The sequence below is a fragment of the Macaca fascicularis genome, chromosome 16, assembly GCF_037993035.2.
Source record: "Macaca fascicularis isolate 582-1 chromosome 16, T2T-MFA8v1.1".
Classification (NCBI taxonomy): domain Eukaryota; kingdom Metazoa; phylum Chordata; class Mammalia; order Primates; family Cercopithecidae; genus Macaca; species Macaca fascicularis.
Genome location: NC_088390.1, coordinates 8,567,070 through 8,590,601, shown reverse-complemented (window position 1 = coordinate 8,590,601; position 23,532 = coordinate 8,567,070). Strand labels below are relative to the sequence as shown.

General features: G+C 46.9%; 1 protein-coding gene, 1 long non-coding RNA gene and 1 other non-coding gene across 44 annotated transcripts in view; 1 reads left to right on the top strand and 2 right to left on the bottom strand.

Moving 5' to 3' along the window:
- Window positions 1-23,532, top strand: part of MYH10 (myosin heavy chain 10) — a 153,866-nt gene that overhangs the window by 112,777 nt on the left and 17,557 nt on the right. For all 42 annotated transcript variants that reach the window (XM_074018564.1, XM_074018545.1, XM_074018555.1 and 39 more), the window contains 13 exons: window positions 1,014-1,122; window positions 1,229-1,360; window positions 2,232-2,438; window positions 4,999-5,136; window positions 6,271-6,394; window positions 8,863-9,034; window positions 10,568-10,780; window positions 14,609-14,753; window positions 16,104-16,310; window positions 19,746-19,850; window positions 21,088-21,240; window positions 21,951-22,199; window positions 22,469-22,681. In XM_074018564.1, coding sequence (XP_073874665.1) covers window positions 1,014-1,122; window positions 1,229-1,360; window positions 2,232-2,438; window positions 4,999-5,136; window positions 6,271-6,394; window positions 8,863-9,034; window positions 10,568-10,780; window positions 14,609-14,753; window positions 16,104-16,310; window positions 19,746-19,850; window positions 21,088-21,240; window positions 21,951-22,199; window positions 22,469-22,681 — 2,167 coding nt within the window. The remainder of the gene's footprint in view (window positions 1-1,013; window positions 1,123-1,228; window positions 1,361-2,231; window positions 2,439-4,998; window positions 5,137-6,270; window positions 6,395-8,862; window positions 9,035-10,567; window positions 10,781-14,608; window positions 14,754-16,103; window positions 16,311-19,745; window positions 19,851-21,087; window positions 21,241-21,950; window positions 22,200-22,468; window positions 22,682-23,532) is intronic.
- LOC135967937 (uncharacterized) lies at window positions 1,582-8,322 on the bottom strand. The gene is made up of 3 exons (XR_010582267.2): window positions 8,213-8,322; window positions 5,857-6,197; window positions 1,582-1,671 (listed from the first exon to the last, which is right to left on the bottom strand). It is a non-coding gene; the product is annotated as an uncharacterized lncRNA (long non-coding RNA).
- LOC123569592 (U7 small nuclear RNA) lies at window positions 3,704-3,765 on the bottom strand. Its single transcript, XR_006693409.1, has one exon. It is a non-coding gene; the product is annotated as a U7 small nuclear RNA (small nuclear RNA).

Here is a 23,532-nt window from a genome sequence, read left to right as displayed (position 1 = left end):
GAACGTTTGCCTGTGGACCCTGAGAGTTTCATAAGGAGTAGAAAAATATCAATTGTCTGTCGAAGGAATGGCAAGGTAATGAGCTTCATTTGGGCCTGGGGGTTGTTTTTGGCAGGAGGGGGTTTCAGGGTTTCTGTGTTCCTGAAGGAGAGTGAGAAATTGAAAACACCAGAGTGAAGGCGAATGGGAACTGGGTCTCAGACCCTGCTCTGGGGCCGAGGAGGTGGCAGGGTGTAGTGGGAAGCCCAGGTGTGGTCATGAGGAGGCGAGGGCTCCACAGAGCAAGAGTCATCTCCAGGCCCTGGATGAGGCCTGGCCATAAATGAGAGACACTGACAGACCCACAGGCAAATGTTCCTATTACTGACTTCCTGGCTCCAGCAGTCGGCTTTCTACCCCACCACGCTACCAAAGCCGCACTTTAGATCTTGACAAAGGACTCCCAGACCCAGAACTTAGCGGCTTTTCCTCAGCCGAATCCACGTGCCTTAAGCGCTACACTCCCATTCTAACTTTTGAGTGCTGCGCTCCATTGTGGCAAAGTGGAGGCAAGGAGGAGAAACATTACCTTGGGAGATGGGGAGAAATGTTTCTTCTGTGACATACCAAAAGGAAAACAAGAGAGTAGCTCCTAAAGGCACGATAAAGAGCAGCAGCACAGAAAACGGGCCCTTCTGTCTACTGTCTTCATTGCCTCAGGAAAATCGGTGTCTTAGTGTGGGCAGTGTGGGTATATGGCTGAGTGGCAGCAGGACGATGTGCAGGGCAACATCCGTGAAGAAAGTCAGTGCAGGAACTGGTGCCAGGGGCCTGAGGTGGGCTGAGCAGCCCAACAAGCCAGTGTGGCTTCAAGCGGCCAGAACGACTTCCTTGTGTGTCTCACCCAGGACTTGATTGATGCATCCATTCCCTATCCTAGACAGAGAACATGGGCCTTTAGAAAGGCTTCTTATGACAGCAGCCATTCAGGCACTTTTTTCTTTACATCGTAAGTTTTTCTTATTGTTCTTCAGGGCCTTTGCCAAGAAGCAGCAGCAACTAAGTGCCTTAAAGGTCTTGCAGCGGAACTGTGCCGCGTACCTGAAGTTACGGCACTGGCAGTGGTGGCGAGTCTTCACAAAGGTGAGCTCAGCTCCCTTCTTTCCAGATCCCTTTCAAACAGCAGAGTCTGATCAGGAAAAACCCACAGGAAAGAGCTGGAATGATAAACTGCTTAATTTTGTCATAGGTGAAGCCGCTTCTACAAGTGACTCGGCAGGAGGAAGAACTTCAGGCCAAAGATGAAGAGCTGTTGAAGGTGAAGGAGAAGCAGACGAAGGTGGAAGGAGAGCTGGAGGAGATGGAGCGGAAGCACCAGCAGGTGTGTGCGGTGACCCTGTAACTCCCACTTGGCCCTGAATCTCTATGCGATCTTGCACTGATGGCAACCCCCACACATTTCATTATGAATAGCTATACCCACCATGTCATCTTACGTTATGTGAGGCCTTTTCACTCATTTCCAAATTGTATACATTTTGCCAATAGAGTTAACAGATGCATTCTGCCTTGCATTTTAGATTTATGTAAGTTAAAATTAACCTTACCTCTTTGCTTTTGTGATTCTTGCTGTCAAGCATGTACTTAACACCTGTTTTCGATGAGGCTCCCAGTAATGTCACCTTCCTGTGTCTGTTGATGAGGGGAAACAGAAAAACAGTCAGAAGGGCGAGATGCTTGAGTAGAGGTCACCACCTGTGCTGCTCTGGCAGCAGCGGTCTCGAATGTGTGTCCCTCTTCTGGGAAGCCTTCATGGACAAAGCAGAGGCTCAGGAGATGTTTGTTGTGACAATAATAGAATTATAGCGTTCAAGGCCAAAAATATTAACAATAAAGGCCAAGGATATCACTTACTACCAAACAGGCATTAGTAATCACCATGAACTTTATGGCGTTTGAATAATATTTTCACTCTCCTATTTATCTGTCCCTTGTAAATTACCTTCATAGATGAACTATAATGAATTTAATATGTATTATTCACAGTAACTTGAAACAACAGGAACAACCAAAATATTTTCATCTAGCTTATTTTGCTATAGACAAAAACGTATTTGAAAGTTCTGCCCGTGATGTTATATATTTTTATCTCCCAGTTTCTTTGATGTGCATTGACCATTGAAATCAACGGTGAATATATACTGTGTACGTATGTAATGGGGCAAATCATTGACACTTTATTGTGACTGCAGCTTTTAGAAGAGAAGAACATCCTTGCAGAACAACTACAAGCAGAGACTGAGCTCTTTGCTGAAGCAGAAGAGATGAGGGCAAGACTTGCTGCTAAAAAGCAGGAATTAGAAGAGATTCTACATGACTTGGAGTCTAGGGTGGAAGAAGAAGAAGAAAGAAACCAAATCCTCCAAAATGAAAAGAAAAAAATGCAAGCACATATTCAGGTATCTACAATAATTTTTACTTAGAAGCATATTTTGGATTTTCGAGTGGATCTGTTGAATAAATAGAAGGTTATGTATGTGGATTCTTGAGTCCACAGAGAAGCAAAAGGGTTCTGGGTCGTGAGAAGCCACCCTTAGAAAGATAAGCATCATTTAAAACACACCTGTAATAGATTTTCTTTGAACACAGATTTGTCATTTTGAATAGGGATCTTTTTTATGTTCTAAGTGGCACCTTACAGTTTGCAAAGAGATTCAAAGTCACAAACCTCCCAGGGTCTGTAGCATTCTGTAGAAGACCTAACTTGTTCTTCATGTTGTCAGTGATATCTAATGAATGTTGCTCACTCCATTCATTAGATAGACACCTACTACATGGTTTGGCTAATAAGAAATGCTCAGCACTGAAATAGGAGGTGGCCAACAGTCAGAATGAGAATTTTTAAAAACTAGCCCTTCCCTGGTACTTAACTTTCTTTTTGAATTACAGACTGTACTCATGAGGCACAATTTTTGGATTCTGATTGAAACAGGCAAATGTACTTTTTAAATGGGTCTTTATGTTGTAGGAGCACAGCCTGAAGGTTTTACAAATGAACTATGATGCCTGGGATTTGCTTCAGAATAACCCATGGGGAGAAGGGAGCAGGTGGGGGCATACACGAAATGGAACTGACCATGAGTTGATGCTTGTTAAGGGCAGGGTGATGCTACTGTGTGGGGCTCATTATGCTGGTCCGTGTGCTTAGATGTGTGTTTGAAATTTTTACAATAAAATACTCATTTTTTGCAAGGGTTTCATTCTAAAATTAACAATGAGTAAATTATTTAGCCAAAGATACTCTTGAACATTTCCTTAAGTTGGCCATGTGTTCATTTGTACAACCCTGGTTTTGGTTTATTGGGGTTTTTTTTTTGGTTTTTGCTTTTTTGTTTTGTTTTTGAGACAGAGTCTCACTTTGTTGCCCAGGCTGGAGTGCAATGGCGTAATCTCGGCTCACTGCAACCTCCACCTCCTGGATTCAAGTGATTCCCCTGCCTCAGCCTCCCCAGTAGCTGGGATTACAGGCACCTGCTACCACACCCAGCTAATTTTTGTATTTTTAGTAGAGACGAGGTTTCACCATGTTGGCCAGGCTGGTCTCAAACTCTTGACCTCAGGTGATCCACCCACCTCGGCCTTCAAGTGCTAGGATTACAGGCGTGAGCCACCGCTCCCAGCCTGGGTTTTAACTTTTATTTTTTTTTCTTTTTTTGGAGGAGGTGGGAGCTTTCCACCAGAAACTGGAAAGCCTGCTAGACAAATTCTAAAAGAGCTGTAACACTTTGTTTTTCATTCTAGTTTGTATGCATATAAAGTGTGTGTGTGTGTATATGTATATTATATATGGGGTGGTACATAAGATATTTTGATACAGGCACGCAGTGTGTAATAATCACCTCATATAAAATGTGGTAATCTATCTGCGATCCTGTGTAATAATAGCATGTTTATCATAAACAGTAATGTCAATTACAAAGATCTGCATGTTCTAATAGAAATACATGTAAACTCTATACTCCCACCCAGTTTGATTACGTGCTTCTGCAGTGAAAGGTACACTTGAACTGAGACAGCTCATTTCTCACGACCTGTACTATTTAAATTGTCGTTTTCATGTTCTCTCGCTCTCCTCTTTGGCCGAACATGTATATATTTGGATTCAGCTAAATTAAATACACATTTGATGAGTGCTACTACATTATTCATGTTTGCCTGTGTTGCTATTATTCCAAAATGTGAATTTTAATTACTATATATTATTCCATTTAACAAATGTGCCAACATTTAATTACCAAGACCTTTTTGTAGCATGTTCATAGTTATTCAATATTATAAATAACTTATCACTTTATGTCTTTTTATATAAATCGCATCTGTGACAATTTCCTGAAATTGCTGGTTGAAAGGAAAGGCTCATTTTCAAAGCTACGTTTTTGCCATGTTGGCTTCTAGAAGGATTGAACTTTAGCCTCTAGTGGATACAAATGTCTATTTCACATAACTGCATTTCATATTTTTTTAAATATCCCTGGCATTTTGAGAATCAAAAATTAGTATCTAGGCTGAGGCGGATGGATCATGAGGTCAGGAGATCAAGACCATCCTGGCTAACACGGTAAAACCCCGGCGCGGTGGCTCAAGCCTGTAATCCCAGCACTTTGGGAGGCCGAGACAGGCGGATCACGAGGTCGGGAGATCGAGACCATCCTGGCTAACATGGTGAAACCCCGTCTCTACTAAAAAATACAAAAAACTAGCCGGGCGAGGTGGCGGGCGCCTGTAGTCCCAGCTACTGGGGAGGCTGAGGCAGGAGAATGGCGGGAACCCGGGAGGCGGAGCTTGCAGTAAGCTGAGATCCGGCCACTGCACTCCAGCCTGGGCGGCAGAGCGAGACTCCGTCTCAAAAAAAAATAAGTAAATAAAAAATAGTATCTCGTCGTAATGCATTCCTGTGCATGATGAATGTGTGGTCAAATCTCGAGAAAGTGGCGAGACTGACTGTGTGTTCTTCACAAGGACCTGGAAGAGCAGCTGGACGAGGAGGAAGGGGCTCGGCAAAAGCTGCAGCTGGAAAAGGTGACAGCAGAGGCCAAGATCAAGAAGATGGAAGAGGAGATTCTGCTTCTCGAGGACCAAAATTCCAAGTTTATCAAAGTAAGAGACTGTTCCCACAAAAAGCTGATTTTAGTTATGGAAAATATTTCTATAATATGTTGATACGCTCATTGAAAGTGACCTCAAACAGAAAATTCTCAAGATTTTAAGTTCATTTACTGAATTTTCTCTGTAAATCTCTACTTGTATAGATTTCTAAAGACACAGGCACCACTGAATTTTTAAACCTTACCAAATATCCTGATAATCTTTTAGACTTTTAACGTGTGCATTTTGTGCCTGTTGGTCACTCAGTGATGACTTGTTTCCATCTGTGCAAGCATTAATTCATCCACCATTGGCTGTGGGACTCTGAACACCAGGCAGCTGGGCCAAGCTCCCAGGGTGGGCACCAAGCCGTGTAAGCCTTTCTGCCCCTTTGGAGTACAGTCGTGTGTTGTTTAACGACGAGGACACAATCTGGGAAATGCATCGTGAAGTTATTTTATCCTCGTACAAACATCATAGAGTGTATTGACACAAACTAGACAGTAGAGCCTATTACACACCTAGACTAGACGGTGTGGCCGATTGCTTCTAGGCCGCACACTTGTACGGCATGTTACTGTCCTGAATACTGCAGGCAGTTGGAACACAGTGCTAAGAAGTACTTGTGTATCTAAACATATCCAAACAAAAGTCCAGTAAAAATATGATAGAAAAAGTACAGTAAAAACGATAGAAAAGATTTAAAATGGCACACCTCTATTGGGCACTCACCATGAACGGAGCTTGCGGGACTGGAAGCTGCTCTGGGTGAGTCAGTGAGTAAGCACTGAGTGAATGTGAAGGCCCAGGACATTGCTGTACGTGACTGCAGACTTTATCAACATGGCACACGGAGGCTGCAGTACATTTATTTTAAAACCAGAGTCATTGCACTGTGGTGCTATGACAGCTCTGATGAAGTTTTCAGCTCCATGATCATCTTAGGAGACCGCTGTCGTGTATCTGGTTCATCACTGTCCAGAACATCGTTCTGCAGCACGTGACTGCGTACAGTCTGCTGGGGGAGGCAGTGCCGGTAGTACTTGTTTTCTCTCGAGTCAAAGACAGTTGACCTTTATGAGGAACACAGAACCCCAGTGGTTATTCTGAATGGCTTTTCTGAAGCAGTCCATTTTTCCTGTCCAGGAAAAGAAACTCATGGAAGATCGTATTGCTGAGTGTTCCTCTCAGCTGGCTGAAGAGGAAGAAAAGGCAAAAAACTTGGCCAAAATCAGGAATAAGCAAGAAGTGATGATCTCAGATTTAGAAGGTTAGTGTTTGGGGCCAGAGGAATTGAAGACTAGGACATGCGAGTGTTTAGCTTTTACTGTAATCAGAACATGCAAAAATAAACAATATACATGGTGATTACTAACAATAAGGACCTTCAGTTTGGGTTGACTTATTAAAATTGGTCCCTTGGCTGGGCGCAGTGTCTCTGGCCTGTAATCCTAGCACTTTGGGAGGCTGAGGCAGGAGGATCGCATGAGGCCAGGAGTTTAAGACCAGCCTGGGCAGCATAGTGAGACCCCATCTCTACAAAAAAATTTACAAATTAGCCTGGCGTAGTGGTGCACATCTGTAGTCCCAGCTACTTGGAAGCTGAGGCAGCAGGATTGCTTGCACCCGGGAGCTCACCATAGTGAGCTGTGATCATGCCACTGCACTCCAGCCTGGGTGACAGAGGCAGCAGAATTGCTTGCGCCCGGGAGCTCACCATAGTGAGCTGTGAGCGTGCCACTGCACTCCAGCCTGGGTGACAGAGGCAGCAGAATTGCTTGCGCCCAGGAGCTTACTGTAGTGAGCGATGATCGTGCCACTGCACTACAGCCTGGGTAACACAGCAAGACCCTGTCTTTAAAAAATAATAAAAAGGGCTCTTAAGGTTATTCTGTGTTGCCTTAGAACGATGATAAAATGGTTTTCCTTTTCCTTTTTCTTTTTTTTTAAGACAGAGTTTCACTTTTGTTGCCCAGGCTGGAGTGCAGTGGCACAATCTTGGCTCACTGCAACCTCACCTCCCAGGTTCAAGCGATTCTCTTGCCTCAGCCTCCCAAGTAACTGGGATTACAGGCATGCGCCACCACACCTGGCTAATTTTGTGTTTTTAGTAGATATAGGGTTTCACCATGTTGGTCAGGCTGGTCTCAAACTCCTGACCTTAGGTGATCCACCCACCTTGGCCTCTCAAAGTGCTGAGATTACAGACGTGAGCCACCGCGCCAGGCCTGGTTTCCCTTTTTTAACTTTGGTACTGTGGTAAAAGATATTGCCCTTTGGTGGTCATGGTCGGGGTTAGGTTGTTTGGGTCCTACAGACCATTGTGTTTAATCTAAAGCTGCATTAAAGTGCCCAGATTTTACCTCACAAAGGGACTGGCCAGTGACATAAAAGCTGGCAGATACAGAGAAGACACTGCTGAGGGCCAAGCCACAGAGTAATATCAGGAAATCCTAGGACATTACAGCTTCTGCAAAAGAAATGAAAAGAGGATGGAAGTTGGAAAGAGCAGCTAGAGACTGGTACCATCACCAGAGGGAGGGAGCTCTGTGCAGGCGCCTGCAGGCAGATGCCCACTCTTTCTTAATGTGTGCGTTTATGACAGGAAGACGACGGGGTTGGCTTTTAAAAAATATTTGGGGTTTTATTTGTTTTAGTATAAACAAAAGAGGGAATGTCCGTATGAAATTATTTTCATAAGCCAGGCGCGGTGGCTCATGCCTGTAATCCCAGCACTCTGGGAGGCCGAGGCAGGCGGATCACGAGGTCAGGAGATCAAGACCATCCTGGCTAACACAGTGAAACCCTGTCTCTACTAAAAATACAAAAAAATTAGCCGGGCGTGGTGGCGGGCGCCTGTAGTCCCAGCTACTTGGGAGGCTGAGGCAGGAGAATGGCCAGAACCCTGGAGGCAGAGCTTGCAGTGAGCCAAGATCATGCCACTGCACTGCAGCCTGGGTGACAGAGCGAGACTCTGTGTCAAAAGAAAAAAAAAAAGAAAAAGAAATTACTTTCATAAACCATTTGTACTAGTATATGGTTCTTCTGCTGAGGAAGTACCCGTAAGCACATGTGCTTTTTTACTCACCTGTTTGATCAGGCTGTGACACTCGGTCTTATCCTCTCAGCACATTGGTTCCTGCTGGAGAACACAAAGGCATAGAGGTTGCTGTGAGGAAATAAATCATTCGGTGAAATAGATCACTAGGGCTAACTGGGGGATCGCTGCAGAATTTTAGAGGGGAGGGTGGAAAAGAGGCCTGGCCCTTGCTGCCCACTCTTCTGTCTCCTCTCTCCCAGTACTCAAGGACGGCAGTTTTCTTGGTTCAGACCAGGGGTTCCCATGGAAAAGGGGATGGGGTGACAGGCAGCTACGATTGCTGCCCCAGCACCTGCCGAGCCACTTTGCAAACCTGGGCACAGCGATGGGTTTGACATGAGAGGATTCTAGGCCCCTTCGGCTCTCACAGTGTGGTCTCACCTCCCATGAAAGGACATCCTTAGGACACTCAACTTCTTCCTTAAAATTCCCTCCTGACACTAATTTATCTCCCCTCCAGATCTCGGTGGGTTTGAAATGACTGAGCAGTTGACACCAGGGCATGACCATGTCATCAGGGCAGTGACATGCTTTTGAATAAAATGGCTTATTTTCAACTTGGCTCAGTCTGAATTTTAGTTTATTCCTGTGGTGAGTCACTCGGTGTGTTGAAGAACTTCTTATGTCTTGCCTTAAAGAACGCTTAAAGAAGGAAGAAAAGACTCGTCAGGAACTGGAAAAGGCCAAAAGAAAACTCGACGGGGAGACGACCGACCTGCAGGACCAGATCGCAGAGCTGCAGGCGCAGATTGACGAGCTCAAGCTGCAGCTGGCCAAGAAGGAGGAGGAGCTGCAGGGCGCGCTGGCCAGGTCTGCGGCCCCTAGCTGTGCTGCACGGGAGCCGGGGGGCTGAGTTTCAGCAAACTGTTATGTTCGGGAGCATCCAAAAACCCTGGGAGAGTGAGATGGGGTCTACTCGCTGTTGGGTGTGACCTGAGAGAGTGAAAAGTCCAGGCGTACAGATTTTGTGTCAGGGCAGCAAGAAAGTCTCATAAACTATCTCAATATTTATATTTAATATTTAATACTTTAAAATGACAAATTATATTATGAAACCCTTGGAAATTCATACCAGCACAAATTATTTCACTATAACAAATGTTTTGGTCTCTGTACATTATAGATTAACTGCAGTATGTTTTATTTATTTATTTATTTTGACATGGCGTCTCACTCTGTCACCCAGGCTGGGGTGCAGTGGTGCAATCTCAGCTCACTGCAAACTCCACTTCCTGGGTTCAAGCAATTCTCATTCTTCAGCCTCCCAACTAGCTGGGATTACACATGTGCACCACCAACCGGCTAATTTTTGTATTTTTAGTAGAGATGGGGTTTCACCATGTTGGTCAGGCTGGTCCCAAACTCCTGACCCCAAGTGATCCACCCGCCTTGGCCTCCCAAAGTGCTGGGATTACAGGCGTGAGCTACCACGCCCAGCCTGTAGTATGTTTTAGAACTTGAAGGGAAATCACTTTTCAGAAATTATATTTCTCCACTGAGAGCATGATTCAATAATCAGTTCTAAACCATTCAGTTTAGAATGCAAATCAGATGTAATAAATATGTCTAATGTTTCATTTCTTTATAAAGAATAACTCTTTGGCTACATGGTTGTAATACTTGGAGTTTATAATGTGTTACAATCAAAATCTTACAAGAAAAATCTCCCTTACCTCAAACATCCCAACTATTCCCAATCAGAAAAATCTTCCAACATTTTAAACCACAGACATAAACAAAAAGATGCCCTATGGAAGAGAGGCACCTGGAGGGTGTGAAGATGAGAGCCTCTTTCTTCCACTGTGTTCTCTGAGCATCCCTGGTTTGGCTGCATTCCGGTGTGTTCTCTGAGCATCCCTGGTTTGGCTGCATTCCGGTGTGTTCTCTGAGCATCCCTGGTTTGGCTGCATTCCGGTGTGTTCTCTGAGCATCCCTGGTTTTGGCTGGGTTCTGGTGTGATGGAGGAGGTCACTCCTTCATAGTTAGAAGCAGATTTTTAACTATAACAGCGTTTGACTTCAGAGTAAATGTTTTCGTATTCTAAGGGCTAAAGTAAGAGTGTCCTACCTTTTAATGGAGAAGCATGGTCGTTTGGAAATGGGGCTGGGCTGGAATCTAGTTCTGGCTCTGCCATCATTAGCTTTGGGGCCTTCAGCAAGTCCTCTACCCAAGGACTTCCTCCTGCCCTCGCAGGTGTGGAGCATCTGCACCAGCCTCAGGCCCCAGGAGGAGGGATGTGGGACTGGGGTCTCGTGGGGAGGTGCTCAGGGGCTGGGGCTCGCCTGAGAAACAGGCCATCCGGGCGCCGTCTCTGAGTGCTCTTGTGCCCGGGTGTTTTAACAGAGGTGACGATGAAACACTCCATAAGAACAATGCCCTTAAAGTTGTGCGAGAGCTACAAGCCCAAATTGCGGAACTTCAGGAAGACTTTGAATCTGAGAAGGCTTCACGGAACAAGGCCGAAAAGCAGAAAAGGGACTTGAGTGAGGAACTGGAAGCTCTGAAAACAGAGCTGGAGGACACGCTGGACACCACGGCAGCCCAACAGGAACTACGGTGAGTGTGGGAGAGGGAGCAGGGCCCGGGCGCCTGCCAACCTCTCCACCGAGCCCGCGCAGAGATGCCTGGTGTGCTTGCTGTCTTTGAGAGGTGGTGTGCTTTTCCTCGTGATGGCAGGTGGAACGGTGATTAAATAGTAATGGTTAGAAACAGACCAGCCTATGGGTAGAAACACCTGCGCAGGGTACCCCACTTCAGCAGAGTAACTGCTTTTAGTAGTGTGAGTCCTAGGGTAGACAGCAGACTGAGGGACACAGAGTGAGAGGGTGTGATCAGAAAAGCTGTGGTTAGTGATGGATGTCTAGGGAGGGACAGTGACAGCTACACACAGAGGGGGGCAGTGAAAAGAGATTTATAGATAGATAGGACCAGAGGGAGAAGGGTAAACACAGGAATAGGAGGAGATACCCAGGAGGCCAGGCACTTATGCTGGCAGTGCCAGGTGGTGTGAACGATGTAGGTAACCAGCTGAAAAGGGAAGGGTGCCTTCACAAGGGTGAGAAGAAGGCTGGTGCAGGCACTGGGACAGAGGTGTGCAGTGGGCAGAGGCATATGCAGCAGCATGAGCCAGCAGCCGGGGTGGGCATGAAAAAGGTGACAAGCATAGGTGAACATGGCCAGAGAAGGCTCCCGGGTAGAAAACTGCAGCGTGGCAGCCCGCGAGTCGCAGGAAAGCCCTAGCGGTGAGCCGGTGCGCAGGCCTGGAGGTGCCGGCCCGCTGCTCCCACGGACTCATAGGTGTCGTCACTGTGGAGAGCAGCGTGGGGGGTGTGCCAGCTTGCTGTCCTGGCAGAGGCCGTCTGCTCCCTCCCACACTCACACTGCCAAGTGCCTCAGGGCCACCCCAGGAGTCCCAGCCAGAAGGGAACCCTCGCCGCCTTGGCTGGCTGCAGGCACACCTGCTGGCTCTTCAGGCTGTCAATGATGGAAAGAATAGCCCGTCACCCCGGGGAGCTGCTGGGGCCTGAAATAAAGCAAGAAAGACAGGGAATTATTTATGAACGCAAGTGTGGCCAGAGAGGCCGAACATGACCCAGAGCAACCAGGAGGGAAATGGGTTGTGGTGAAAACCAGTGCATTTCCCCAGAGGACACGGATGTCATCAGCTGGGTCCACCCAGCAGCTGGAAACCTGGGCGCTCGGTCGTGGAAAGAATGACATCGTGGTGTCCACAGGGCAGGCCGGCTCGGTAGAGCAGCGAGACTGAGGTCAGATGGTGGGTGTGGGGAGACTCTCCATGCTGGAGAACAGAGGGGTGCGCCTTGGAATGTTGGCCGTGATCCTGGCCATGAACATGTACGGCTACGGCAGCCGGACAGAGGTTGGTTGGTTTTTGTCTTCAGTTTTTTCCCAGAGAGGAAAACCCCCATCTGAACCAGGCATGGTTCGAGACTTCCTACCCCACTTTTTTATTTTATTTTATATTTTATTTTTTATTTTTTTGAGACAGAGTTTCGCTCTTATTGCCCAGGCCAGAGTGCGATGGTGCAATCTCGGCTCACTATAACCTCCTCCTCCTGGGTTCAAGCGATTCTCCTGCCTCAGCCTCCTGAGTAGCTGGCATTACAGGTGCCTGCCTCCATGCCTGGCTAATTTGTATTTTTTAGTGGAGATGGGGTTTCTGCATGTTGGTCAGGCTGGTCGCAAACTCCCGACCTCAGGTGATCCACCCGCCTTGGCCTCCCAAAGTGCTGGGATGATAGGCGTGAGCCACCGCTCCCGGCCCTTACCCCACTTTAGCAGAGTAACTGCTTTTCGTAGTGTGAGTCCTAGACTTCTCTTTGATATGTCTGCTTTTTTAAAATCTAGAAACCACTGAACTAGACTTGGCTGAACTCTCCACTCCCAGCTGGGCTTTCGACTGCAATAGAAAATAAGGTTCTGATCATTTTTCCATCCAACCCTTGCAAAAAAATAAATGCGCGTATTTATTAAAACCATGCCTATGCTCAGCTGTAGCACCCACTGATTCTGTTTTGCCTGCAGCTCAGATGTGTCCTCCATTCTTGCTAAGGACCCTTAAGAGAATGCAAACCACCCTCCCTGGGCCCTAGTTCTTTCCATGATTAGTATAAAGTAACAGTCCTCTGTAAATCATCTACTCTTCTGCAGACGCACTGGCATTTTAACTTTCTTGAGGACTTTTGACGAAAGACTAAGAGAAATTGGGTTGTTCAGCCTGGGGAAGAGAAGGTGAAGGTTTCCTTTGACCGTTGGGTTCAAGTAGGGACGAGGAACACACACACACAAAACTATTTTCCCAAAAGACAACGTGCTGCTAGTTGGAGAGATTTCCCTAGAGTCTGATCAATGAAGCACTGGTCGCTAGAGTGAGCTGAAATAATCTCGATGGGAGCCTTGTAGAGGGCAGGACCAGACCAGCACGTCTTTGACCTCTGGCTGAGCCAGTGGAACTTGGGGCTGAGCTAGGGTGGAACTTGGGGCTGAGCTCGGCTGGACCGCAAAGAATCCTCAGTGATTCCTTCTGGCTGGGCTACATGTGACCATGGAGCTGGCAGCCACCAGGCCCTGTTCTCTTGGCACAGGGATCTCTCAGCCAGCCCCTGCATCTCATGACTCCATGAGAAGAAAGGTGAAGAGAGGGAAAATGTGTCCACATGGGAATCAGTGTGTGAATCACTGTTCTAAGTTGTGACATGTTATAAAGTATAGAGCAAGCTTGCTAGAGATGTGCTTCAGGATTAGTGTGAAGTTGTAGCTAATTCAACAGTGCTAATATAGGTCTTAGCAGGAGCACTGTTTACCTGACTGGCTTCCGTCTTCATCAAGCTCGTGCTTAAACACGGTGCTCAGATTAACAAATTTAGAGTGACTCGCCATGGGGAGTAAGATCTCTTCTAGAAAGTGAATAACTCTGGTTATTCAAGTTACCCTGTATTTGTTACAGCCAATTTTAAAAATATTAGAAAGCCATGGAAAGATACTTAATGCTAATGTGACCCTCATACCGTAAAGTGCAGGTTAGATAAAACCAGTTTATGTCAGAACATTCCAGTTCTATGGCCATGGACCTGCTGTGTTCTCATATCAAACATCAGAGATCCTTTCTGAACCCTTTGAGCTGCCTTTTAATTTTCCTGCCCCTCCAAAAGATAACGCCCTCCTCCCCAACCTCAAGCCATTTTCTAGTAGAGTTTTGGGAGGATGTTAGTTCATTGCGGCTTCTTCATGTGAATGTTAGAGTCTTGCTTTGTTACAGTGCAACGTCCTGATTCATTTGGCCTTTGCCACCCCTTCACTTTTGAAAATCTCTGGGAGACTCCCTTTTTCCAGTTTTATTCAATTCTGTTGGGGCTATGTCAGGCAGTTTGGCATCTTGTGTTAACCAATTCCTGACCTCCAGTGAAACCAGACTGCCCAGAACAATTTGAAGACCCCCTAGGGATGTCACCCTGTGTCTTGATAAGTCAGATATGGCAGGGAAGTTGCACTGGTTTTTGTTTTGTTTTGTTTTTGGGGGGGGGGTTTGGGGGTTTTTTTTTTTTAAAGATAGGGTCTCACTCACCCACGCTGGCGTGCAGTGGTACAGTCATAGCTCATTGTAGCCTCAACCTCCCAGGCTCAAGCGATCCACCTTAGCCTCCCAAATTGCCAGGATTACAGGCATGAACCACTACTCAGCTCTCTAGGAGGATTTCTGATACCACAGTAATAGACCTGCCGGCCTACTGGAAATAGCACATCAAATATTTATTAAAGGAATTTATGTAATATTTAAAACAAAAACAGTACTTTTTCAAAAAGAAAATGTGTTTCTAATCAGTCAGCTAATTCTGATCTCTCTTAAAAAATGTCCTTCTCTAGTACAAAACGTGAACAAGAAGTGGCAGAGCTGAAGAAGGCTCTTGAGGAGGAAACTAAGAACCATGAAGCTCAAATCCAGGACATGAGACAAAGACACGCAACAGCCCTGGAGGAGCTCTCAGAGCAGCTGGAACAGGCCAAGCGGGTAAGGGAGACCCTGCCGTGTGCTGTGGCCTGGAGAAAATCCACCAGCAGACCCACTCCCATCCTATCTGCCCGTTCTGTTCAGTCAGGTATTGATTGTGCTCCAGCCTCTACACGCCATTGAGTGGGCTGCTGGGTACCCAGCTGCCAAGGCAGGAGCGGCTTTCTGAAAACACAGTGTCTACTTAGGGAAAAAAGCCAGATGCAAATGCATGGATCCAGCCGCCATCTCAAATCACACAGTCCTCCCCAGTGTCTCCTCTCACTAAGTCCTTCTCCCAGTGGCTTCACTCAAAACCCTGAATGATTTGAAAGTCATTCTTCCCTTACTTGTCTGCTGCCAGTAAGTCACAAGTCCCGCCACTGTTCCCCTTCAGGGGTTCCTGACATTCATCTCTCCCTTCTTGTCCTTCCCTGCCTGTGATCTCACCGCAGCCACCAAGCACAGTCTTGCCTTTCATTCATTGTTCCCGCTTCTGTATCTCAGACATAGGCTTTCCGTTCTGCTGAAACTGAATTTCATGTGCCCTGTGACTCATGCCACCCCCCTGTGCAGACTGGCCTCCATGACTTCCCATAATCATCCTTGCCTTTGTGACTTGGTTCTTGCTCCGGTTTCTCCATCTCTCTGTTCTTTGCCTAGCCACATGCCACCTTTTAATTTAGACAATGACAATATTAACATTTACAGAACATTTACATTTGTGTCAGGTACTGTGCTAAGTACCCTACGTGAATTGCCTTCCTTAATCTTGGTTACAACCCTGTGGCACAGTCTCCTATAATTCTCATTTAAAAGACAAGGAAACTGAGGCCCAGCGGTGTTAGGTAATTAAGCCGGGGTCACACAGCTGGTTCATGGAAAGGCAGCCTGAGGCCAGACAGTCTGGCCCAGATTCCCATGTGAACACCTTACTACACCCAATCGTGTCCCTGAGGCAAGATGTCATTGGAGACACATCCTGTTGTGACCACCCTGCACCAGGGGTGCTTGCTCATGTTAGTACATGTAAAACAGTTTTTACAGTAACAACACTTGTTTTATACAAAGGACAGTGTGAGTGAGTACGCTGCAGACACGACACTTGGCATCGACAAGGATCATTACTTAGCACAGTGAGCCCCTAAGTACCTGCATCTGCTCCTCAGAGCAGTACGTACGCGTGTGTTCCTTACACAGAAATCCTCACATTCAGAGAACAGCAAACATTTTCATTCATTCATTCATTCAACAAATGTTGATCACAGGCTTACTGTGTGTTAGGCACAATTCCGCAGACTCAAAAAGCAGTCCTCTATATGGAGTTTTAGAAAATAATTAGTGAATTATGTTTTCCCTTCCGTCTCCTAGTTCAAAGCAAATCTAGAGAAGAACAAGCAGGGCCTGGAGACAGATAACAAGGAACTGGCGTGTGAGGTGAAGGTCCTGCAGCAGGTCAAGGCCGAGTCTGAGCACAAGAGGAAGAAGCTCGACGCGCAGGTCCAGGAGCTCCATGCCAAGGTCTCCGAAGGCGACAGGCTCAGGGTGGAGCTGGCGGAGAAAGCAAGTAAGCTGCAGGTAAGCCAGAAACCTCCGCTCTACACACATCCCACCGTAGCATGTCCCTAATTTACCATTGTATCCCTCTGTGCAATCAGAGACCCACAGCCAGCGTGCTGTGTAATACCTGACAATTGCTGTCCAGTAAATACATCGAGTCTTAGGTGTCCCTAGTGTCTATTACTTCGATGAAGTTAAATAATTCTTATTTTAAGAAGAAGACAGCATGAATTGGACTTGATCAGTTCCACCTTGAATTGTGTTTATAGTTGCTTGAACAGTTTTAAGCACTTCAGCTTCTCCATTAGTCCAGCAAATAATAGGAACAATGGGCCAAAAAAATTATACTTCACATTGGCAAAGATTTGCAAGAGTTTTATTTTTTTACACTGCTGGTATAAATTAGTGCAACCTTTTTTTTTTTTTTGAGACAGTCTCGCTGTCGCCCAGGCTGAAGTGCAGTGGCGCAATCTCTGCTCACTGTACCCTCCATCTCCCGGGTTCACCCTATCCTCCTGCCTCAGTCTCCCGAGTAGCTGGGACTACAGGCGCCTGTCACCATGCCCGGCTAATTTTTTGAATTTTTAGTAGAGACAGGGTTTCACCACGTTAGCCAGGATGGTCTCGATCTCCTGACCTCATGATCCGCCCGCCTCAGCCTCCCACAGTGCTGAGATTACAGGCTTGAGCCACTGTGCCCGGCCTAGTGCAACCTTTTCTAAAGGACAGTTTGGCAGTCTTAGATCACGAGCCTTAAAACTGGGAGTATCCTTAGACCCGAAAAATCCACGTCTAGTCATTTATCCTAGGGAATTAACTAAGGATGTATACACAGAGTCAACTTCAAGAATGTTCATTGCAGAAGTGTGTACAAAAGTATAGTCAGCCCTCAGTATCCACTGGGGCATTGAATCTAGGACCTCCTGCAGATACCAAAATCTGCTGATGCTAGAGTCCCTAATAAAAATGGCATAGTATGGGGCCGGGCATGGTAGTTCACACCTGTAATCCCAGCACTTTGGGAGGCCAAGGTGGGCGGATCACCTGAGGTCAGGAGTTTGAGACCAGCCTGGCCAACATGGTGAAACCCCGTCTCTACTAATAAATACAAAAAACTGGCCAGGTGTGGTGTTGCACACCTGTAATCCCAGCTACTCGGGAGGCTGAGGCAGGAGAATTGCTTGAATCCAGGGAGGTGGAGGTTGCGGTGAGCCAAGATCATGCCACTGCACTCCAGCCTGGACAACAGAGCAAGACTCTTATCTCAAAAAAAAAAAAGGCGTAGTATTTGCATGTATGCACATCCTCCCATATACTATAAATCATCTCTAGATCACTTATAATACCTAAGACAATGTAAATGCTTTGTAAAAAGTTGTTAGACTGTATTTTTTAGGAAATAACGACCCAAAACAGTCATGGTTTTAGGAAATCACCCGAAAGAGTCCTGAACTATACATGGTCAGTGCACATGCAGGGGTTTTTTCTGAATTTTTCTTTTTTGTTTTTTTGAGACAGAGTCTTGCCTCTGTCGCCCAGGCTGGAGTGCAGTGGCGCGATCTCAGTTCACTGCAAGCTCTACGTCCCAGGTTCACACCATTCTCCTGCCTCAGCCTCCCGAGTAGCTGGGACTACAGGCGCCCGCCACCACGCCCGGCTAATTTTTTGCATTTTTAGTAGAGACGGGGTTTCACTGTGTTAGCCAGGATGGTCTCCATCTCCTGACCTCGTGATCCGCCCACCTCGGCCTCCCAAAGTGCTGGGATTACAGGCATGAGCCACCACGCCTGGCCCTTTTCTGAATATTTTTAATACATGTTTGGTTGAATCCACAGATGGAACCTATGGATAGGAAGGGCTGACTGTGATTGGAAATAACTTTAATGTTTAATACGGACTTCTATGCATCCAGCAAAAACAATATAGTCAATGAGTCCCTATTGGTAAGAAAAGATGTACATCCTATATTGCCACATTGAAAAAGCATTACAGAGCTGTGTTGTGTCAGAGGCCCAAGACCGCATTACAGTACATGATTCTCCAGGGCTCTAGGACTCAGCAGAGAGGCCTGCCCATGGCAGACTGCGCTGTGGCTGTGCCGCCATCCACCTTCCCTCAGCTGGTGTGATGAGGACAGGCGAGAACCCACGGTGCCCTGCTGCCCCTCTGTGTCCCTCTGCATCCCTCTGCGTCCCTCTGCTTCTTCCCAGCGCCAACGGTCATCAAAAATTATAAAGCATCTTATACCATGAAGATTTGTTTGGAAAATATTTTAGAAATATTAATTGAGAAGGAAAAAATATTATTCATTAAATCTGACCATAAGAAATAGCTTAAATAGGCTGGGCGCGGTGGCTCACGCCTGTAATCCCAGCACTTTGGGAGGCCGAGACGGGCGGATCACGAGGTCAGGAGATCGAGACCATCCTGGCTAGCACAGTGAAACCCCGTCTCTACTAAAAAATACAAAAAAACTAGCCGGGCGAGGTGGCGGGCGCCTGTAGTCCCAGTTACTCGGGAGGCTGAGGCAGGAGAATGGCGTGAACCTGGGAGGCGGAGCTTGCAGTGAGCTGAGATCCGGCCACTGTACTCCAGCCTGGGCGACAGAGCGAGACTCCGTCTCAAAAAAAAAAAAAAAAAAAAAAAAAAAAAAAAAAAGAAATAGCTTAAATATTCATGATGAATATATAATACCAGTTTTTTAAAACCTTAAAGAACTTCCGGCCGGACGTGGTGGCTCACACCTGTAATCCCAGCACTTTCGGAGGCCGAAACCCTATCTCTACTAAAGATACAAAAAATTAGCCAGGCGTGGTGGCGCACATCTGTAATCCCAGCCACTCAGGAGGCTTAGGCAGGAGAACTGCTTGAACCCAGGAGGCAGAGATTGCAGTGAGCCAAGATCGTGCCACTGCACTCCAGCCAGGGCGACAGGGCAAGACTCTGTCTCAAAAAAAAAAAAAAACTAACTCTCTTGTATCCCTTTTATAGAAGCCTCAAGCTCTATAAGAATGTGAATTATACTTTCCTCCCAAAGCACGTGGTTAACGCATCTTCGTGTGAAAGAGCACCAAAATCAAGCACCTGCTGGCCTTTCAGCCTCCCCACAGAGGATACAGTCACTCTTTCAAAGGCTTTGCTTTAATTTTTGTCTCTTCATGATAAAAATAGAAGAAGGTAGAAAACCAGTTAGGAGACCCCCCCGCCGCCCCATCCTTTCCATGGGTAGAGACTATTAAGGTAGCCAGGGAGGCAGGTTCTAGTACCTACTTATTTGAGCTCTGTTTGAAGGCAACAGACTCTTGGTGGTGAGTCTTCCTTAATTGAATGGGTAGTTTCAGGTTCACACTGCCCCCGAGTTCTTCTCTATTTGTGTTCTGTTTAAAAGCTGTGTTTCTAGACCCTTTCTGCTCGCTTACTTTTGAGTTGAATTTAATCTTTTTCTCCTTACAGAATGAGCTAGATAATGTCTCCACCCTTCTGGAAGAAGCGGAGAAGAAGGGGATTAAATTTGCTAAGGATGCAGCTAGTCTTGAGTCTCAACTACAGGATACACAGGTATTCCACGGGGAACAAGGGGTCTTTATAATAACTAACATTTCTGTAGTATTTAAGCTGGTGAAATATGCTGGCCCCAGAGTTGTCTTCTATGTCACCTCTTACTAGTTTTATGTCATACTTTTATTTGGAGCCAGGCTTGCTACTCAGGATTTCTCCCTGGAAGCTCAGTGTCTTAATGTAGAGCCTCTGGGGTTCCTGTGTCCGGCAGGCATGTGGGTGGCCTCGGCGGCAGCTCCACCTGCCATTCACTGCCGCCGCCTGGGCAGTGGTTTACCCAAGCCATGGTCCTGCACACAATGTCTTGCTGGCCATTTTAAATAAGATTGTTTCATTATGGTTGGAATTTCATTGTGCTGACCTGTGAGAAACAGTCCATTTTGTAAAAGGGTGAGTTGAGGCTTGCTTATCAGATGGTTAAGACCTGCACTGCATCATCCGTTAGGGATGTTTTTAAGTCAGCTACAGGTTCCTTGAAAATAATGTAGCACTTTATTCTTGGAGTTTTACAGCTTAATTTTGTTAAATTTGCAAACATTTATGAGTGCTTATTTGTCAGGCTTTAGGCTAGGTGCTGGGGATTAAAAAAAATCTCAGGCCGAAAGTGGAATAATTAGGCAGTTGGGGATAAATTCATTTTAACTGAAGCATACCCCATGCATGACAAGGCACGGCCTGGTGAGTGAGACTAGAGGCGGCCAGAGCCAGAGCCCAGGAATTCTGCTCCACACAACTAACGCCTCTGAAGATTTCCCAGTCTGAAAGTAACAGGAAAAACATGTTTGTGCTTACATTTTAGAAGTCAGTCTGGCAGGAAATATGAAGGAGGGGATGCCTACGACGGGAGAGGTGATCCCAGCGTGAAGGGCTGAGGGCCTGAACTAAGACGGGGCAGGGGATAGAGAGGAAGGGATTCCAGGCGTGACTGAGGAGATGCAGGGTGTGGTGGGAGATGCAGGAGGGGAGGCCTCAGGGATGCCTGGAGGCTCCAGCCTGGGCCCTTGGGTGGACGGCGCTGCCATTCATTCATCAGGGATCAGTCTGAAGCAGTGTTGGTGTGAAAAACTTTTACAAAGTTACTGTGTGTGTTTTTAAATCGTCTGTGTGTGTGAATGTCACTGGGTGTTCTCATGCACTGAGGCACTCTCTTTTATGACATGAATTCTTTAATACAGGTGTATTTGTTTTGGTGATAAATATAACGGAAGTGTTGCCCTTTTAAAAAAAAAATACACAGGAGCTTCTTCAGGAGGAGACACGCCAGAAACTAAACCTGAGCAGTCGAATCCGGCAGCTGGAAGAGGAGAAGAACAGTCTTCAGGAGCAGCAGGAGGAGGAGGAGGAGGCCAGGAAGAACCTGGAGAAGCAAGTGCTGGCCCTGCAGTCCCAGGTGTGCGTCCTCTTTAGGAAGCCGCGGTGGCCTCGATGTGTGTCTTTAGCAGCCCCTGGCCCTGCTTTGCCGGGCTGTCTCAACTCCATTTGGGACAGTTAATTAGGTTGTACTAAATTAAGCCCATTAAATGGTTTTGCTTTGACCCAGCCACATGCTGGTTATAATGCTGGAAGCCCTTAAAATAAGGACCTAGGACTGTGTCAACGATGTAAAATTTCAATCCAGTTATCATTTTAATAGACTGTTAGCTAAGAAATTAAGTAGTGACCGTCTAAGATTCATTTATTTTAAAATCACAGTATTGATTTTTCTTCTCTCAAAATATTAAAAACAAAAGTTTTCTTCAAATTCAAGAACTAATTGAGTTTTTTTTTTTTTTTTTTTTTTTTTTTTGAAACAGAGTCTCACTGTGTCGCCCAGGCTGGAGTGCAGTGGCATGATCTCAGCTCACTGCAACCTCCACCTCCTGGGCTCAAGTGATCCTCCCACCTCAGCTTCCCCAGTAGCTAAGACTACAGACAGGCGATTTTTGTATTTTTAGTAGAGATGAGGTTTCACTATGTTGGCCTGGCTGGTCTCAAACTCCTGACCTCAAGTGATCTGCTCGCCTCGGCCTCCCAAAGTGCTGAGATTACAGGCGTCAGCCACCATGCCCAGCCCCAATTGAGAACATTAATACTTTCTGTTTGTCCTTACACAAAACCTAGTTGGCTGATACCAAGAAGAAAGTAGATGACGACCTGGGAACAATTGAAAGTCTGGAAGAAGCCAAGAAGAAGCTTCTGAAGGACGTGGAGGCCCTGAGCCAACGCCTGGAGGAGAAGGCACTGGCGTATGACAAACTGGAGAAGACCAAGAACCGCCTGCAGCAGGAGCTGGACGACCTCACGGTGGACCTGGACCATCAGCGCCAGGTCGCCTCCAACTTGGAGAAGAAGCAGAAGAAGTTTGACCAGGTGGGTCGGCCACGCGTCGTTTCCTCCTGGCAGGGCTCTTGCTTTTGTTCCTATGGTTTAAAATAATCTTATTTAAAGGCAATTAAATGGGATACATATTTATATCAAAATTGGAAAAAGGGGGAAGCAAAAAAAAAAAAAAAAAAAGGAAATACAAGAACACCATAATCTAATGGCAGCACTCTGGCGACACATCAGCCACGCAGTGGAAGAGACAAGCTGATGCCGCTGTTTTGGCTTTTCATGTTCCCCCATCCCCTTGTGCACAGCTGTTAGCAGAAGAGAAGAGCATCTCTGCCCGCTATGCCGAAGAGCGGGACCGGGCCGAAGCCGAGGCCAGAGAGAAAGAAACCAAAGCCCTGTCACTGGCCCGGGCCCTTGAGGAAGCCCTGGAGGCCAAGGAGGAGTTTGAGAGGCAGAACAAGCAGCTCCGAGCAGACATGGAAGACCTCATGAGCTCCAAAGACGACGTGGGGAAGAACGTAAGTCGCTGGTGGGGTCCACACTCCGCATGGGAGAGCATCCCAGGGGCCTGGGCCTTCACACGGGAGCAGGCGGCTCCTTGGGGTGCCTGAAGGACCTGGGAACGTACAGCCCAGCCACGAAGCCGTCTAGGAGTGCTTTGGCCTGTGCGTGAGGAGGGGGTTCAGGTCTTCTGGGACCGTTGTCAGGTTTTCTGCCATCTCCCCCCAGCTCTGGCTGGAGGTGAACGTGTTTCTTCTTCCTTTCACTGCCCTCCCTGCCCCAGCCTACACCCTGGCAGGGGGGACTTTCAACAAAAGGTTTCGTGGTTCTGCCGTCACAGGTAGTTGCCAAACATGCGGTGAGTGGGGACCTGGAGAGGAGGAGGAGTGGGGAATGGCAGCTCCCTCTGACCCGGTTCTTCCCAGGGAGGCCCCACTGTTTTCTTGGAGAGCTTCAGTAGCTTTGGGGGCTTCTCCACAGCTTAGAAGCTTCTGTGGCACAGTTTCTCTTTCCATTGCATACGTCTTCCACAGGAGCTGCCATGACACTTACTGACCCTGCGTCTCTCCCTTAGCGTATGGCGTGTTGAAGATAGCAAAACAAAGCCAGGCCTGGTGTCAAAGGCAAGGTTCCCTGGCTCCTCCACAGGCTTCCATTCTGACCACGGGAAGCCACTTAAGCTTTTGAAGCCTAAGTTTCTTTATCTGCCAGAGGGACATTATACTTGCCCAATTTCATGAAGTTACTGCATCTGCTTTGAAAAGCACAAAGTCCTCTAAAAAGGTAGGGTCTCATTTTCATGGGCTATGGGCCATCTGGCCACATCATACCTCAGCGAAGGTGGCCCCACCTTCCTGCTGGGTCTCCT